The sequence below is a fragment of the Sapajus apella genome, unplaced genomic scaffold (genome assembly GCF_009761245.1).
Source record: "Sapajus apella isolate SASKATOON/1434 unplaced genomic scaffold, GSC_monkey_1.0 scaffold26, whole genome shotgun sequence".
Taxonomy (NCBI): Eukaryota; Metazoa; Chordata; class Mammalia; order Primates; family Cebidae; genus Sapajus; species Sapajus apella.
The window spans coordinates 1997407-2015956 of record NW_022436966.1 but is presented as its reverse complement, the minus strand read 5'-3'; the positions used below and the strand labels follow the sequence as shown (position 1 = coordinate 2015956).

General features: G+C 48.9%; 1 protein-coding gene across 28 annotated transcripts in view; it reads left to right on the top strand.

Moving 5' to 3' along the window:
• Nucleotides 1–16613, top strand: part of DYSF (dysferlin) — a 232015-nt gene extending 215402 nt beyond the window's left edge. For 27 of the 28 annotated variants that reach the window (XM_032291772.1, XM_032291768.1, XM_032291766.1 and 24 more), the window contains 5 exons: nucleotides 2257–2356; nucleotides 8907–9085; nucleotides 10835–10944; nucleotides 12366–12513; nucleotides 16303–16613. In XM_032291772.1, coding sequence (XP_032147663.1) covers nucleotides 2257–2356; nucleotides 8907–9085; nucleotides 10835–10944; nucleotides 12366–12513; nucleotides 16303–16341 — 576 coding nt within the window. In that variant the 3' untranslated portion in view covers nucleotides 16342–16613. Of the gene's footprint in view, nucleotides 1–2256; nucleotides 2357–8906; nucleotides 9086–10834; nucleotides 10945–12365; nucleotides 12514–16302 lie in introns of those variants that run through there. The other variant, XR_004272972.1, reaches the window with a different exon arrangement.
• The last annotated feature ends 1937 nt before the right edge of the window (nucleotides 16614–18550 follow it).

The window sequence follows — 18550 nt, the reverse complement described above, 5'->3', positions numbered from 1 at the left end:
TTTGCTTGATGGCTGAGAGGGTCTGGGCCAGACTTGGGAGAATGATGAGCCCATGGGGGGAGCAGGGGTGGAGAGGAGGAAGAGGAGTCAGGGTGTTGAAGGAGAGGCTTGCCGGGAGGAAAGTCTGGAGGGAAAGGGACGTTGTGCATGATGCCAGACTCTGGGGAGGGGGTGGCTGGAAGGAGGAGCTGAGAAGGTCAGAAGAGGAGGCTGAGAAACAGAGTCCAGGTGGCTCTGAAGTCAACCGGAAGTGGAAGACAGAAACTGGCTTGGCCTAAGGTAGAGCCCGAGGGTCCCTCTTGGGGTGAAGGGACCCTGGGAGGCAGGTGGAGCTGGGCCCACAGTGGGGCACCAGTTAGCTGGGCTGGGCTGAAGGACCGAGGCTGGGGTGGGTTAGTGCACAGCCTCTGGGCTCCCTGAGCCTGCCGCAGAGCCAGCCCTCTGCCGTGCCGTGGGGTTCAGGGCCTCTGGCAGGCAGGCCCTCAGGGGACCCCATTAACCAGACGAGACTGTCATAAAATACAAGGTCTCCTTTCATCCGGCGGCTTTGAACCACCACTGGTTGCCCCGGCCCGGCTCCCCACCTGGAGCCCAGCACACCCACTGGGGCCTGCCTGTGCGTCAGGCACCCACCCTGCAAATAAACAGCTAGTAAAAGCGCCCAGGCCAGGAGCATAATGAGCGCCTGGGACCTGGGGGGGTTCATTCCCCAGGCTGGAGCCCCAGCCCAGCTGCTCCCATCAGGGGCCGTTTGAACCTCTGGCTCATTACTGAGCCCATAAACCAAGCCGGCCAGAGGAATGGAGGCTGCTGGCGGACCATGCAGGCAGGCCTGCGGAGCTGGCCATAAAAACTGGCCAGAGGAGGGAGGCACCTGCAGCAGGGCTAGGGCCAGGCTGGGGCCTGCAAAAGGGGGAGGCAGCAGACACAGGGCTGGAGGCAAGGGGCCAGCTGGAGACCTGAGCCCCTTCCCAACCCAGGCAGCAGTCCCAGCTGTGGCTGGGTGCTTTGCATGGTGACCAGTCCTCATAGGGCAGGTGTCACAGCCTTCGGTTTGGGAGCTCACTGGGATTTCCATGGCCAACCTCTGAGGTGGAGGTGGCCACACAGCAGGCCCTGGCTGGGCAGCAAGCCTGGGTTTACCAGGCATGTGGCGGAGCCTTTCCCCTGCAGAGGTGGGTCCAGGCCCCTGCTCTGACCTGGCACTCAGGACGTGGCACCCGCCATCTGCAGGATGGTCACACTGTTTGCTATCCTTGCCGCCCCCCAGGGGAGAGTTATAGTGAGAAGGCAGAGAACAGGACTGTGAGCTGGAAAGGCCTCGTGACAATGCTACGGGTTGAGCGTGGCTGGCCTGAGGGGAACCCAGGCCTCCGCACGTGCAGTCGCACACCCCTCAGTTGTTCCATGAAGCCTCAGTGGGAAGAAGCCCAGGATGACCTTGTTCCAGGCGAGCTGGTCTGAGGGAGATGGGCTGGGGAGAGAAGGGCACCTCCTCTCCTTTCAGCAGGAGATGGAACTTCCCAGACTGCGGGCTTTTGCTTTGCCCTGGGACAAGCTCCTGGAGTGAAGTTGGGTAGGGTGGAGAGGGCGGAGCTGGGGTCTAGATTCCAGTGCCAGCTCCTTACAGCAGGGTGCTGGGAGATCCTTCTGTGACAACCAGGGTAGGTCAGCATCCCCCAGGGTCTCAGTTCCCCACCCTGACTCTGAGATCCCAGCTGCAGAGCAGGGTTTACAGTGGAGAGCAGGACTCCGGAACCCGGCCGCCGGGGTTTGAATCCCAGCTTGCCGCTTCCTAGCTGTGAGGTCTTGCAGAGCTCCTCCACTGTAAAGATAGTATCTCTTTCATAGGTGGTAGGAAGGATACATGAGTTCATAGCAGTAGCGGGCCAAAGCATAGGAAGCACGATAGCAATGTTACTGTTATTAGTGGTCAGACCTCAGGCCCATTCCTTTAACTTCTCAAAGCCTTTCCTTCATCTGAAAAATGGGAGTGATAACCTTGACTTACAGAATTGGGAAGATTAATGGAGCCATCTTATGTGAACTGAGCCTGCAGAGTGCCCTTTTGGGCCCTTGAACACTGCCTTCTGGGATCCGCCCTTCCCAGTCTTCCCACAGGACCTGGCTCTGGCAAGACCCTCGGGGACGTCCCACTCCTCTGCCTCCTCCAGGCAGCCTTCCAGGCTGGAAGGGAACACTGCCTCTCTCTAATCTTGCTTCCCTGCATCCCTCTCTGCTCCTTCCCTGGGTCAGGATGCCTTCTGGAGGCTGGACAAGACTGAGAGCAAAATCCCAGCACGAGTGGTATTCCAGATCTGGGACAATGACAAGTTCTCCTTTGATGACTTTCTGGGTAAGCACCATTTCTAGAATCCCATTTTGCATACTAGGGGCTGCCCCAGAACCCATGCTGTGTATTGATGCCAATGTTGGACCCTTGGGGAAGCCTGGCAGGAGGAGTGGTCCCGCCTTCTGCTATCAGGGAGCTCAGGATCATGTGGCCCCAGCGTTAAGTGAGGTGTATGACACACAGCAGTGTCAGAGTGATTGGTGGCCACCGAGGGTGGGCCTGTCAGTAGAGGTGGCACTGAACACTGGGCCATATTGGATGGTGGGACTCAGATAGGTAAGGATCCGAGGGACGCAAGTGCGTGCTGCCTGTCGCTTGCTGTCCGGCCTCACATTTGACACGGACCGAGCCCTGTGTGTGAGGGGCTCAAGGCACTCTTCTTCCTTGTGCTGCATGACTGACTGAATGAACCAACACCAGTGCTATCCCCGTTACCCCCAGACAGGGCTCTGGTGGGACGGGCTGTGCTGAAACCCGGGGCTGGGGAGCAGGGAGTGCTGGATTGAAGGGAAGGTGGGGATGGTGACCTTGCAGGATTGGGATATGGGGACAGGGAGGAAGACATTTTATGGGGCCAGCACGCTCATCTGTAGATGAGAGCATTGAGTGCACAATTCCCGTCACGGCTATAAAGGTTAGCTCTGGAAAATGTGATCTATCCATACAATGGGATATTATTCAGCCATGAAAGAAATGAAATACGGATACATACTACACTGTGGATGAACCTGAAAACATGCCAGGTGAAAGAAGCCAGACACAAAAGGTCAAATATTATATGGCTTCATGTATATGAAATGTCCACGATAGGCAAATCCATAGAGACAGAAAATAGTTTAGTGCATTCTAGGGACTTGGAGAAGGAAGTGGGTATGGGGAGTAACTGTGACGGGGAAGAGGTTTCTTTTTGGGGTGATGAAAAGGTTCTGGAATTAGATGGTGCTGATAGTCGCACAACTCTGTGAATATACTCAAAGCCACTGATTTGTACACTTAAAATGGTTAAAGGGGTGCATTTATGTGAGGTGAATTTTACCTTGATTAAAAAATAAAGACAGCTTGCGAAAATGGCAGCCCAGGAAGTCAGGATACCTGGCGTCTAGATCTCGGCTGCCACTTGGGAGCAGGGTAGCCTGGAGCCCTCTTGGGTGGCCCTTGATTGCAGAAGGGGAGTTGGTTTTCACTGAGCCCTGGGGCCCCAGCAGGGGATATTCTGGGGCACAGCTGCCGGCAGTGGGGAGAAGGCTGCCTGCTCACCTGACTGCCCCCCCCCGCCCTGCACACCTGGCTTGGCCAAATGCACACAGAGAGCTTCATTATAAAAGCATCAGGTGTAAAAAGGGTGGCACCAAGTTTGACTTCTGTTATTTTACCTATTATTTTGTATAGAATTCCTGTAATTAGAAAATGCAGATGAGCCATGCCTCCTCCCCACCTTAATCTCACCACCCAGAGATAATTTCCACTAACATTTTGGCATGTATTATTGTGGTATATATTATTTGAGACATAAATAAATATAAGTATTTTATGTGTGCATTTATATATACATATATACATGCATACATACACAATATATACATATATTCGTATGCATATGAATGGGTTTCTATGACATAAACTGTTTTATATCCTGATTTTTTGGAAAGCCTAATAATATTCCAAGAACATCCTTCTGGTCAGTAGGTGTCAATCTACATTTATATCTGCAACATCACACTTAATGCCTGCCTATGTGTTGTCATAGAGATGGGCCGTTTTCATTCATCCTCTCTTCGTGGTTATTTAGGTCATATCCTGGTTTTCTGACGTGAGTGACAGCCTCAGCGAAAGCCCATCTTTGGACCCTTTGTGCATATCTTTCCTTAACTCTAAGAAGTAGATGTGTCTTTGTACATTTTAATGGTTTTTGAAACATTTTGTTGAGTTGCCCTCTAGAAAGGTTTCACTTGTTTATATTCCCACCTGTGTCTGTTTGTACAGGGTGCCATTTTCCCTAAACATTTGCTACCACTGTACGTTAAAAAAGAAATTTCCAATAAGGAATTTCCTTTTTATTTGCATTTCTTTATTGCTTTTAAGGTAGAACTTTGCAATATATTTGTTATCCATATTATTGTGGAATTTTTTATGGTTTTGCAGTGTTCATCTTTTATTATTGATTTTCAGAGCCTTTTATATATTAAGGTTACATTGCAAATAATTTCTCCCATTTTTTCTTATGCTTTAAATTTTTTATGGAGTCTTTTTTCTTACAGACTTTATGAATTTATGGCATCAATCTTTCTTTTATAAAGTGAGGCTTTAGAAAATTAGTTTTTAAGCCAGGCATGGTGGCTCATGCCTGTAATCCCAGCACTTTGGGAGGCTGATGCCGGCAGATCACAAGGTCAGGAGATCAAGACCAGCCTGGCGAACATGGTGGAACCCCGTCTCTACTAAAAATAGAAATATTAGCTGGGCATGATGGCTCGTGCCTGTAATCCCAGCTACTCAGGAGGGTGAGGCAGGAGAATTGCTTGAACTGGAACCTGGGAGGCAGAGGTTGCAGTGAGCTGAGATCACGCCACTGCACTCCAGCCTGGGCTACAGAGCGAGACTCCGTCTCAGAAAAAAGAAAATTAGTTTTTAAAAGAAAGAAAAAAACCTGCATTTTTTGCCTAGTAAATCATGTTCAAAATAAAGTTAAACAGACTCATCTTTTTTTTTTTTTTAAGGACTTCTAAAATTTTTATTTAGAATTTTTAAAAAGATGATTATTTGAACAAAACAACAGTGTAGCAGAGTTAAAAACATTTGACAAAGTAAAAAGCATGACAACAATGGCATAAAGATTGGGAGGGGAAAACAGAAGTATATGCATTCTTTTTTTTTTTTTTTTTGAGATGGAGTCTCGCTCTTGTGGCTCAGGCTGGAGTGCAGTGGTGCAGTTTTTGTATTTTTTTTTTTAAATTTATTTGTCTTATTTCTTTATATATGTGTGTGTGTGTGTGTGTATGTATAATTATACTTTAAGTTCTGGGATACATGTGGGGATCTTGCAGGATTGTTACATAGGTATACACATGCCATGGTGGTTTGCTGCCTCCATACCCCCATCACCTACATTAGGCATTTCTCCCAATGTTATTCCTCCTCAATCTCCTCACCCCCTTCTATCCCTCCCCTAGCCCCTAACCCCCTAAAAGACCCCAGTGTGTGACGTTCCCCTCCCTGTGTCCATGTGTTCTCATTGTTCAGCACTCACCTATGAGTGAGAACATGTGATGTTTGGTTTTCTGTTCTTGTGTCAGTTTGCTGAGAATGATGGTTTCCAGATTCATCCATGTCCCTGCAAAGGACATGAACTTATCCTTTTTTATGGCTGCATAGTATTCCATGGTGTATATGTGCCACATCTTCTTTATCAAAGTCTGTCATTGATGGGCATCTGGGTATCTGGGTTGGTTCCAGGTCTTGGCTGTTGTAAACAGTGCTGCAATGAACGTTAAGTATGCTTGTGTCTTTATAACAGAACGATTTATAATCCTTCGAGTATATATCCAGTAATGGGATTGCTGGGTCAAATGGTATTTCTGTTTCTAGATTCTTGAGGAATCACCACACTGTCTTCCACAATGGTTGAACTAATTTATGCTCCCACCAACAGTGTAAAAGCGTTCCTATTTCTCCACATCTTCTCCAGCATCTGTTGTCTCCAGGTTTTTTAACGATTGCTATTCTAACTGGCATGAGATGATATCTCAATGTGGTTTTGATTTGCATTTCTCTAATGACCAGTGATGATGAGCATTTTTTTCATGTTTGTTGGCCATATAAATGTCTTATTTTGAAAAGTGTCTGTTCATATCCTTTGCCCATTTTTTGATGGAGTTGTTTTTTTCTTGTAAATTTGTTTTAGTTCTTTGTAGATTCTGAATATTAGCCCTTTGTCAGATGGGTAGCTTGCAAAAATTTTTTCCCATTCTGTTGATTGCCGGTTCACTTTATAAAACCATTAACAAATGCTAGCTTTTATCTCCATGAAATTTTTCTTTTCCACCTTCATAATGTGTTTTCTAATTATATACTTTATGTCTTTTGATTATTTATTTTTAATTTTAAAGGTGATGGTTAAGCACCTATCAGCTCACCATCCAGATATCCTGTGTTTCCTTACAGTCTTTTATGTAGATCATGCTGAGATACTGTGTGTGTATGTGTGTGTGTGTGGTTTAATATTTTGATGTTTGCTTAATATATCGGCACTGTATTTCAAATAGAAAATAATCATTCATCTGCACCAGAGGGATGCAGAGATACATGGGTGGGTGGAGAGATAGATGAATGCAGATATGCAGTTGAGTAAGTGGACAGACAGGTGGAATAGTAACCTGATTAAGAGATAGATATAGTGCTTAGCAAATGGCAGCTATAGAGGAATGTCGGTAGTTAGGTCAAAGCAGATGGACAGATGGAAGGACGGACTGATAAATGGATAAGTGGAGAGAAAGAAAACTAGAAAAATAGTTACATTTAATGCTCAGTTATAGTAAGTATGCATTCCACACTGAAAAAAATTGAATCTCCTTTGCATGGTGCTTGAGAATTTGTCTTCAGAAAATATTTTTTCTATTGATCTCCCTTACCTGATCCATTCAGCGACCTGTGCTTCAATCAAATTGACTTTATCATATCATGATTGGATTAGGTGAAACCACATGAAATTGCTGTTTAAATGGGTCAAAGATAGTTAAATACGAGAATTTTCATATGGTTCAACATAATAGCTGGAGGTATCCAGGGAGATGATGGATAAAAGGGCTGATTAGACAAAACAATATAAAAAGATGGCTGCTTGGATAGATTGTTGGATGAACTATAGTGAGGTAGCACTTCACACCTACTAAGATGGCAATAATAGTAATAACAATAAACTAGAATATAACAAGTGTTTTGGGGATGTGGAGAAATTGCTGGTGTATTGGTACATTGCTGGTTTGAATATAAAATGTTGCAGCTGCTGTGGAAAACTGTTTGATGGTTCCTTGAAAAGCTGATCATAGAATTACCGATGAACCAAGAATCCTACTCCAGGCGTATACCCCAAAGAACTGAAAACAGGGACTCGGGCATTTGTGCGCTAATGGTCACTGCAACATTATTCACAATATGAAGTTAAAAGATGGGAACAGCTCAAGTGTCCATCAACAGATAAGTGAATGAACAAAGTGTGGTACAGGTTAAATATCACTTATCTGAAATGCTCGGCAGATTTCTGATGCTTTTTGGATTTGGAATAATTGCTTACACATAATAAAATATCTTTGGGATAGGACTCCAATCTAAATACATTTTTTTCATATATACTTTATAAGCATAGCCTGAAGGGAATTTTATGGAATATTTTAAATAATTTTATGCATGAAACGAAGTTTAAGTACGTATGTGTGGAGTTTTCCGTCATGTTGGCAATCAGAAACTTTCAGACTTCAGGGCATTTTGAATTTCAGATTTTCAGATTGGGGTGTTCAACCTGTATATACCTAGAATGGAATCTTATTCAACCATAAAAAGAATGAACTACTGATACATACAAGGATGAACCCTGAAAACATTATGCTAATCAAAATAAGCCAGACACAAAAGAACAGATATTGTATAATTCCACTTATATTAAATATCTAGAATAGACAAATTCATAAAGACCGAAAGTAGACTAGAAGTTATGGGGGGAAAGGGGAGGGAAGAGTGGGGAGTTAGTACCCATTAAGGTACAGAGTTTTCGTTTGGAGGATGAAAAAGTTTTGGAAATAGTAGTGATGGTTGTACAGCATTGTGGCTGTAATTAAAGCCACTGAATTGTACAATTAACATGCTTAAAATGACAAATTTCATGTTATATATATTTTACCATGATAAAAACCATTTTAAAAAATTGATAGATGGGGCCAGATGTGGTGATCATGCCTGTAATCCCAGCACTTGGGAGGCTGAGGCGGGTGGATCACGAGGTCAGGAGATCGAGACCATCCTGGCCAACATGGTGAAACCCCATCTCTACTAAAAATAAAAATTAGCTGGGTGTGGTGGCGCATGCCTGTAGTCCCAGCTACTTGGAAAGCTGGGGCAGGAGAATTGCTTGAACCCAGGAGACAGATATTGCAGTGAGCCGAGGTCATGCCACTGCACTACAGCCTGGGCAACAATGTGAGACTCCGTCTCAAAAAAACAAAAACAAAAACAAAATTGATAGATGGCTGTTTATAGACGGTGTATGAATGTATTTGTCCATAGATGAGTAATTGAAGAGGTGGGTGGCTTTGTTAAGGGTGAGTAAATGGGATAGATGAACATGCATATGAATGTGTGAACAGATGAATGGGAAGCTGTGTAGATGGAATGGGAAGCAATGGGTGGGGAGATGGAGTTCGTGAGATTTTACTTGTGGCTCAGCCATGGATAGAAGCTGGTGACAGAGGAAGTGACTTTTTCTTGAACCTGCCCTGCCTTAGGGTAGCCACAGGCTGGCAGTGATCGAGAAACCCTTGGCCAAACCACCTCTCCGTTGCAGGCTCCCTGCAGCTCGATCTCAACCGCATGCCCAAGCCAGCCAAGACAGCTGAAAAGTGTACCTTGGACCAGCTGGATGACACTTTCCACCCAGAATGGTTTGTGTCCCTGTTTGAGCAGAAAACAGTGAAGGGCTGGTGGCCCTGTGTAGCAGAAGAGGGTGAGAAGAAGATACTGGCGGTACGTCTACTTCCTCCAGCCCCAGTGGAGGGCACAGAGCAGCTTCTTCCATAGAAATCATCAGAGAATACATGCTTACTCTTCCTCCTTTCTCCCTCTCTCCTGCCCCCGTCCCCTCTCTCTATTTTCCAAGGCATTCCCCCTCTTCCCTCCCAATTCCCAGCCACCTTCTCCCTTGAGGCTCACATCCCAGGGAACGCCTATTTAAATCAAAAGATGAGTCTGTTTATACTCTGCTCATTGGCTTGAACAGCAATCTTTGTCCTGGATTTCCTCTGCTCAGGCTTCCCGGGTGAATGGACAAGGGTCATGCTTCTCACATTTGAGCAGGACTCTCCAAGGGACCATCCTTGTTCTACTCTCTGAGAGGCCTGCTTAGAGGGGTGACTGGAGGGCCAGAGAGAACCATCCTTCTCCTGAGTCCACAGCAGCCATGGAGTGGAAGTTAATCCCTGAAAGTTTACTTAGAAATTGCAGGCAGCCAGCCAACCCTGAAAGCGGTCCTTGAAATTGAAGATACTTGTTATATAAAGAATGGTAACATAAGAAATACTAGTACCCCAAAGGAAAAATGAGAAAATGACATGCATAGATAATTCACAAAATAATTACCAACGTCTAGAAAACATTTTTTAAAAGGTTTAGTCCTTCTAGTAATTAATTAAAGGAATACAGTAGTCTCCCCTACATCTGCAGGAGATACGTTCCAAGATGTCCAGGGGATGCCTGAAACTGCAGATGGTACTGAACCCATATGTACTATATTTATTCCCATCTATGCATATCTATGAGAAAGTTTAATTTCCAAATGAGGCACAATAAGAGATTAACAGCAATAATTAATAATAAAATAGAACAATGATAATATGTTGTTATAAAAGTTAGGTGAATATGGTCTTTCTCTCTCTGTGTCAACATATCTTACTGTACTGTCCCAAAGGTAACTAAAACCCTAGAAATCAAACCCAAAGATAAGGGAGGGCTACTGTATTTTAAAATGTGCTTTTTTTGTCTATTAAATTATATATATTTTTAAAATAGAAATGCACATTGTTGATGAGGATTCAGAGAGAAGACAGGCACCCCATTTACTTCTGCTGGGAATGCTAATGGTTTTACTGTGTGGAGGAAGCAATTTGATAACGTATAACAACAGATTTAGCAATATTTATGCCCTTGGACTCTGTCATCCCCCTTCTAAATCTCTTCTAAAGAAATATCCCAATGAAAAAAAATCTAGGTTCTAGGATGTTTGTTGCAGCATTATTTATCCTAACAGAGTTGGAAACAACCTAAATGAACCAAAATAAGTAGGTGACTGAATAATTATGGTCAACCATCCCATAGAATGTTTGGCAGTCATTAAAAGCCAAACTTTAAAGAATAGACAACTACATAGCAAGATATATTCCTAAGTGAAAAAAGCCATCTGTAGAGCTGTGTATACACAGTGTGACATTTCATACACTTGTGGAGAAAAACAGATGCATGCAAATGTTAACAGTCCTGTCTCTGTGTAGTGGATGTATGGGTGAGAGTCTCCCTTCTTTATACATTGCTGAGGTTTCCAAATGCTCTACCAAGAGCAGGTGCTGCTTTTATGATCAGAAACCCTACATCTTTTTTCTTTTGTTTTTTTTTTTTTTTTTAAATAATGAAGTGGCCCTTGTGTTTTTTCTGGCCCAGTTAATCTCCAGGCCACTGAGCAAAGCCTTTGTGCCCCTAACCAGGTGCTCTCTGTCCCCACAGGGCAAGCTGGAAATGACTTTGGAGATTGTAGCAGAGAGTGAGCATGAGGAGCGGCCTGCTGGCCTGGGTCGGGATGAGCCCAACATGAACCCTAAACTTGAGGACCCGAGGTCAGTACCCAGCCCCTGAGCCCTGATGCCCACAGGTCCGGAGGTATAGGCCACAGTCCAGGAGGCATCCTATTGCATGGCCATGTAGAAGTCACATGGCCCAGAGAGGGGCCTGACTCATCCAAGGCCACACAGTAAGTTAGAGTGCAGGTGATGGGCATCTTTCCAGATAACACTGGGTTCAGCGAATTCAAGACACAGGTGCTATTGGGTACTTGTGGATTGCGTGCCAAGCATGCTGTTATATGCATGTATACATTGTGCTATGGAACCTTCCCTACAGGAAGGTTATTACAGGTAGTTGTTATTATCCCCATTTTACAGATGAGGAAACAATCTCAGCACAGTTAAATAAGGGCATTCCAGCTAGGCGAGTGGTGAAACAGAGATGCTGTCACCTGGTCTGACTGGCTCCAATCAAGGTCTTGCCCCTACCAAGCTGCCTTCCGTGGTTCTCCTGTGGCGCCAGTGTGACTTTCAAGTGGTCTTACAGCCTTAGTTTTCCCATCTGTGAAATGGGGAGCCCAATCCGTCTTCCCTACCTCACAGACCTCTTAGGGAGAGAGACCAAGCCAATGGATGTAGATGCTGTGAAGGCAGTTACAGGGGCGGTTACTGAAAGATGGCTGTGGGGGCTTAGGAATGTGTTTGCCAGATCCTGCCCCACCAGCCTACTTGGCTCAAGTTGGATTTAGCATAGATGGCTCAGTTAGTCACCTACTATGATTAGCACCTTGTGCCTGAGTGTCATGGGACTGGCAGAGCAATGAGAGGCACCCTTGCACAAGGATGCTAGGATCTTCACAGAAACAAAAGAGAGACCCATGAGACACCAGTGTGTAATCTGATATTAATGGGCCATGATGGAGACACAGAGTCCTCCATGTATTTTGAATTGTGGTGCTCGCCTAGGGAAAGGTTTTGAGGTTCTTGGTTGTGAGAGAACCAGCTTCCTGTGTTCTCTTCCCACCATCCTTCCTTAGCATGGACCAGCCATGTGCATGTGGGCAGGTGGCTTGGCTTATCTGGGGCTCAGTGGGCCCTAGCTCATCTAACTGGAGAGCGCTCTGAGGCACTGCCCAGCTCCGAAATCTGTAGCTTGTGATTAAGTCCTGGTTCAGGAATGGATGAGGGCACTAGGGAAGGTGTCCTGGAGAGGATGGCAGAGAACTGGGCTCCTGAGGATGCTTAGGGCTTGGCAGCACCCAGAAAAGGAGGCAGCACAGGTGGGGGTGACACAGTAGTGAGGGCTTGTGGGAGAGGGAATGCAGGTGTGAAGGGCTAGTTTAGGGACAGGACCTGGGAAGGCACTGGGGTGGACTGTGGAGGGCCAGGCTGTTGGACCTGCTGTTGAAAGCAGAGTTTGGAAAAAGCAACCCTGGTAGAGGATGCCCAACTGACCTCCAGGATCTCACTTCCAGGCGCCCCGACACCTCCTTCCTGTGGTTTACCTCCCCATACAAGACCATGAAGTACATCCTGTGGCGGCGTTTCCGGTGGGCCATCATCCTCTTCATCATCCTCTTCATCCTGCTGCTGTTCCTGGCCATCTTCCTCTACGCCTTCCCGGTGAGCAGGCCTGATGATGCTGTGGTGGGGGAGCTCTGGGTCTAATGGGGGAGGTCTTTGTTGTCCTCAAAGAGCTCTCCCAGTCTAATGGAGAGAAGTAACTTCTGTCCTTGGGGAGCCCCTGGTCTGGTGATGATACAGAGCCCTGGCTCCAGGGGGTCTCCAATCTGGTAGGTGTACAAAGTTCTATCCTTGGGGGCTCTTAGTCTAGTGAGGGAAACTGTTCTTGCCCTTCATGGTCAGACAAGGCTGTCCTCAGCAAGCCCTCTAGCAAGGGGTTAGCAGAAGATGAGGCCCCTTGGCTGTGGTGGGCAGGGGGACTTTCTTGAAGGGAGATGTGGAAATGGGTCTGGAAGGGAAGGTGAGATGTTGATGGCAGGGCAGAGATGGTCCCTCTGTCTTGATGGCACTTGCAAATCCAGAGGAAGGGAGGAGCTGGGGCTGGAAGAACATCTCAGGGTCCACCTGAGGCCCTCAGTAGAGTGTGTAGAATGTGTCCTGGCTCCTGCAGGAGGGTGGGCCTGGGGAAGCTGCAGGGAGCAGGAGGCTAGTCCAGGAGCCCTCCCTTGGCTTGGTGCCCATTCAGGTTTCCTTTCACTTGGTAAGAAGCCAGTTGATGAGCTTGCAGGGCCCTATCAGAGGTGGCCGCCATGTCTCTGCTCTGTGGGGCACTGCTTGGGGGAGGAGGGTCCCTGCCTATGCTTCCCCAGCCTGCACAGCTCATTAGGGAACCCGGATCACGAGGGAGACTTCTTCTGGGTCTCTGATACTTTAGGTCTTGAAGGAGTTGCAGCATTCTCAGACTGACACTTGATTTCTAATGCTCTCTAAAACTAAAAAGAAACCTTTTAAAATATGAACACTTTAGCCCTATATAAAAGTAGAGAGAATGGTGTAATCCACCCCTTGAGGCCCTGATGTTAGTGGCCAAAACGCAGACACCCAGAGAAGGAAAGGGGCTGGCTGTAGGCTGCACAGTACTCCGCGCGCACTCGCAGTCCAGGGCTCATGGTGATTCCCACTGCAGGCCTTGCTACTGGTCAGCACCAGGCCACTGGCCCAGAGCATTGTCCCCATAGCACACAGGCTGCTTGGGGAACTGCCTGCAGGTGAGCTCTTTGCTTTGTGAGTCCTCCAGGAGGAGGAAAGGGTAGGAGCCCCCCTCCCACTGTAGCTAGCTATGCCTGTGTCTGTAGAATGCATCTCAGAGGGGAAGACAGTTAAAACCACACACCTTTTCCATGCAGTTGCTAACAGCACGGAAAGTCTCCTAACTGAACTGAGAGGAGCTGGGGAAAGGATGTCTGGTTTGGATGTCTAGACCAGCTACCATCTGGGCCAGAGACTAAGGGGAGTCTAGAACCAGGATGACGATGGGTCTGCCTACAGGCCAGGCCTGCTAAGCTGGCTGTAGTCGTCTGGGGAGCCATGGTGAGAGGTTTTTAAGGTTCTGAGGTTTGTCAATCAGCAAAATCTGACTGCAGTTCAGGGTGGATCTAGGTTACAAGGCCCCAAGGTGTGTACGATGCGGGAGGCCTCTTTAAGCAAAGGAAGACGAGATTACAAATATAAGCTGAGATACAGGACTATGGAAGGGTATGTGCATGTGTGGTGTCCTGGAGCATGAGCTGTCACTGTGACCTGAGATGTGGGGTCAGGCCCCAGGACTTCTGCTTGGTGTTTCCTGCCCAGGCAGCTCCCTTACCAGCCTGCCTCAGGCTCCTCCTCCCATTCTGAGCATAGCTGGCCAGCGCTCACTTAGCCATGGAGACTAAGTGCATGTGTGCATCTGGGAGGTAAGGGCGAGTTGTGGGCATGAGCAGAAGAGGATGAGTCTTATGGCACTGGACAATGCTCAGTCCCCTGGGGAGACACTGAAACCAGAGAGTAAGGAAAAACACTGTGTATGATCAAACGCTCTTTCAGGAGGCTCAGGCTGTGGGAGTTTAGGAAGAGAAGAGCTGCTGCAGACCCTCACCCTCGGTGTGATCTGAGGACCAGCAGCAGCAGCACCAGGGAACTCACTAGAAACTCAGAGTCCCGGGCCAGTCCCAGGACCTGTCGCATCCAACAGGGTTTCTCTGACCACGGGCACATTACGGACAGAGAAACCCTGTTGGATATGACAGAGCTCTCACCGGAGTCAGGAATATCGACTCTCCCTGTGACCTCAGCAAATCCCTCCTGCCCACACGAGGAGGAGGCTGTACCAGGTCAGCTCTGGCTTCTGTGGCTGGGACTGTGCTTAGGGGAGCACCTTCGTCTACTCTGGGTGCTGTATGTTAAGCCAAGCCTCCTTCTGGAGAGCCAAGGGGAGGGGAAGGAAGGGCAGGTCTAAAGTGGCATCACCACCACCTGTGCCATGCCTAACCCCCACCCCTGCAGCTGCACCCTGCACTGTAAGGCCACTGGGTGGCACATCCAGGCCTCCAGGGCCCTGGGGAAGGAGGCCCTGCTGCCCAGCTGGGAGAGGAAGAGAAGATTTCCAGTCACTCCAGCCTGTGGTCCTTCCTTGTCCCTGTGGGCAGGAGCAGAGTGGCACTGTGGGGGCCCTGGTCAGAGCTCCTCCCTGTCTCCTAGCCCCCCAGCAGTGGGTCAGTGTCCTTTGAGTTCTTCTGGAAGTTGTCTTCTTTAAAATACGGACCCTGCCTTCCCTCTCCGAGAGCTGGTGTGGGAGTGTCAGATCCTAGGTGAGGGGTCTAGGGATGGAGGGGTGGCCTGGGCCTAGGCTGCAGAGTGGCTTTGCTCGCAGGTCTTTGCTATGAGCTGAACACATCCTGTCTCCCTCTACCCAAGTCACTCAATCATTTGGCCAGTGCCAGACCATGAGGGCCAGGCCCTGGTGATCCTCACCTGGCTTTCAGGCCATGGGGCAGAGGCTGCCCGCCCCAAGCCAGGGCCTAGTGGAGAGGGGCCCAAGGATAGGGCAGCTCCCTCCAGTTGGCCAAATCCCCCACCCTCTTGGAAATTCGCCTGGGAGGGGCATGAGGGGGCAGCCTGTCTGATTCCTCTCAGCTTCCCCCTCGGAGCCAGCCGGGAGCAGGGCCAGCGTGCGGAGGCAGGAGGCGTTTGGCGAGGAAGGAGGGCCGGCTCTGTTTCCAGAGTTGGCTTTCCCAGGCTGGCGCTGGGGAACATACTGTCCCAATTAGGAGCCCTGTGTTGTGTTGTATGTGTTTTCATGGTTTTTGGGGGGAGAAGCAAGAAGGGAAGGATACTGTCAATCCTGCAGCAGGCAGGGCTTAATCAAGAATGACCTGTCTGTGGTGCTGGGCTGTGCTGTGGGTCATCCACGACAGTCCGTCCCCAGCTCTCTGCTTTCTGGACAAGGGTGTGGTGACCCATGAGCCCTGGGCTGCTGTGTTGTGGAGGACCCTGGGCCCTGCCTTCAGCACCTATCTGATGGAAGAGGCCTGGCCCCGGGTGCCCAGAGTCCTCTGGGCAGTCAGCTGGAACCTGGGAATGGGCCTGGCTTGATGGGGGAGGAGACAGAGCAATGTGGGCAGCTTTGGCCCCCAGGTGGTAGGATGCGGGTGGAGTTTTGGAGGGTACAGATTTGCCTGGTGGGCTGGAGCACTAGACAGGGCTGAGTGTTGAGCCCACATGGGATAGATGGCAAATGATGAGGGCAAGGCGTGGGCAGGTGGCTGAAGAGCCACCAGCCTCCTCTTCCAGCCTCTTGCCTGCTGGCAGCTTAGCCCCATCCTCTGTGCCCCAGATCTGGGATAGCTGCTGTGGCTGTGCCTGCCCCAGTGGGATCACCATGTGTCCCTGTCTCCTCCTTCCCTCCAGAACTATGCTGCCATGAAGCTGGTGAAGCCCTTCAGCTGAGGACTCTCCTGCCCTGTAGGAGGGGGCGCGGGGTACCCTCCAGCATGGGACTGGCCTGCCTCCTCCGCCTGGCTTGGTGAGCTCCTTTGGACCTCCAAGGCCTGATTGTCCTGCCGGGTGGGCAGACAGACAGATGGACTGGCCCGCACTCCAAGAGTCGCTAACATGGAGCTCTGAGATCACCCCACTTTCATCATTTCTTTCTCCTCCAACCCAACGCTGTTTTGGATCAGCTCGGATATATTTCAGTATAAAACCGTCTGAACCACAAAGCAGTATCAGTGTGTGTGTCTCTGTGGTACCTGAACTCGGTGTGACTGTGAAGGGGGATGTGTCTGGGTGGGTGGGGAGGGTGGATGGGGTGTAGGTACCATTTCCGGCCCAGCCTTCTGGAGGCGGAGGCAGCCAAGAAGCCATAGGTGGGGCCCCGTGGAACAGCTGCTGCTTTCACAAGACTGGTGGGTGGTGGGGTGGGCTTGGTGTCTAGCTTGCCTTAGCTCTGGCCTTCTCTGCCTCCTCCCCAGTCCAGGACTTTCCCCTTCCCACCTGCCTTCTCCTCACTCAGGCACCTGCAGTCTCTTTCCTAGGCTGCTCTTTGCCTTGGAGGGCAGCTACCTGTATCTTCTGGTTTCTTTGACCATGCTGGGGAAGAGGTTTCACACAAAGGGAACACCCAGGGGAGGGTCTGGCCAGGAGTCCCCTAGGCAGGGAGGGCCACTGCAGCTCTGGCTTTGGCCTAGTCCCATAGAATCCTGGGATTTCTTGGGATCCTCTCCTTCTGCTTCCTCTCTCTGCTTTAAGAATCTGATCTGGACACAGGCACCTTTTTCTTGTGGTCCAAACCTTAGTTGTAACCTTTGGTTTAACATTTCCTGCAGGAATCAGGCTTAATCTATAGGAGCAGCAGGAACATACTTGGAGAGAAAGCCAAGAGCTTGAAAGCATCGTGTTTCCAGGAGTCCCCTGCCTCTCACCTGAGGGGCTGAGCACAGGGCTGGCAGTCTCTGTTCCTGTTACCCAGCAGGTGTCTCCTGTTTTCCATGGTGACCCTGCACCCTGGCCCAGTCCCCACTGGCTCACTGATTGGCAGGACTGGGGGTAGTTGGGATGTGGTTGATGTCTGGCACCTTCCTGGGTGAGGGTGCTACGTCTTGGAAGCAGGGTGATTCTTACTTCAGAAGAGCTTCAGGCTAGATGTGGCTATGAGCCCTGAGACCCAGGGTGGCCAGTCCTGAGACCTGACACCTGAACCCTAGAGCCAGGGGCCACACTGCATGCAGGACACGGCACGGACCGGGGTCAGAACTTTTCTGGGAAGGTCAGTGTGGTGTGGAGCCTTCACTGAGCACGCCTGTCATGCCTGTGGGGAGGCAGTGAGAGGTGGTTGGACTTTAGAGAAGGCTAGAGGGAGAGGAAGGAAGGGGTGGGGCCGCCACTTCAGGAGGCGCCTCCGAGAGCCTTTTAAGAGAGGGGAAACCTGAGAACATTTGAAGGGAGGAAGGAGGAAGCCACTGGTTAGGGAAAGATCAAAGACACAAGCGAGAGTATGAGGTAATTCATGGAACCAGTTTCTGGAGAAGGAGGGGAGGGGGTTTGCTTTGGAAAGAAGGTCTATTTTGTCTTCCAAGCTCAGAAAGGCAAGAGGAAATGAATGAATACCATGCAACTATCAGCTAGATTAAAAAAGTTTTAGGGGTCATTGTGCTCATTTTTTCCTTTGTTCCTTCGCTTTACTCTTGATTCTCTGGGTTGCAGGTAATAGAAAACCCCACTTAAGCTAGGAAAGGGAATTCAATGGCTTTATAGACATGAAACACCCAGAAGCACTGGCTTCAGGTAAGGGCCCATCCAGCTCCTCAATGAGCTCATAGGGCGCTTGTGTTTTCAGGGTTGGCTTCAGTTTAAAGCTGGCTCCATTCATACAGCTGGGCTTGAAGCTGCTCTCTGAGACACATAGGCCACTAAGAAAAACTCAGAGGGGATGAGGAATGGATGGCAAGGGGACACCATGTCCAGCAAATGTAACTTGAGATACTCTATGTGGCAGGCCTAGAACAGGGTCTGAGGATGAGCTGCATGTGACTCTTGGCCTTCCATAGCTCCCAGCATGACGGGAAAATTTTTCCCTTTTGGGAGTATCAAAAAAAGAGTGCCCACCTCTCTGGGGAAGGAAGGGGCAGGAGGTTCTCTCAAGAAGCGGTATCATTTG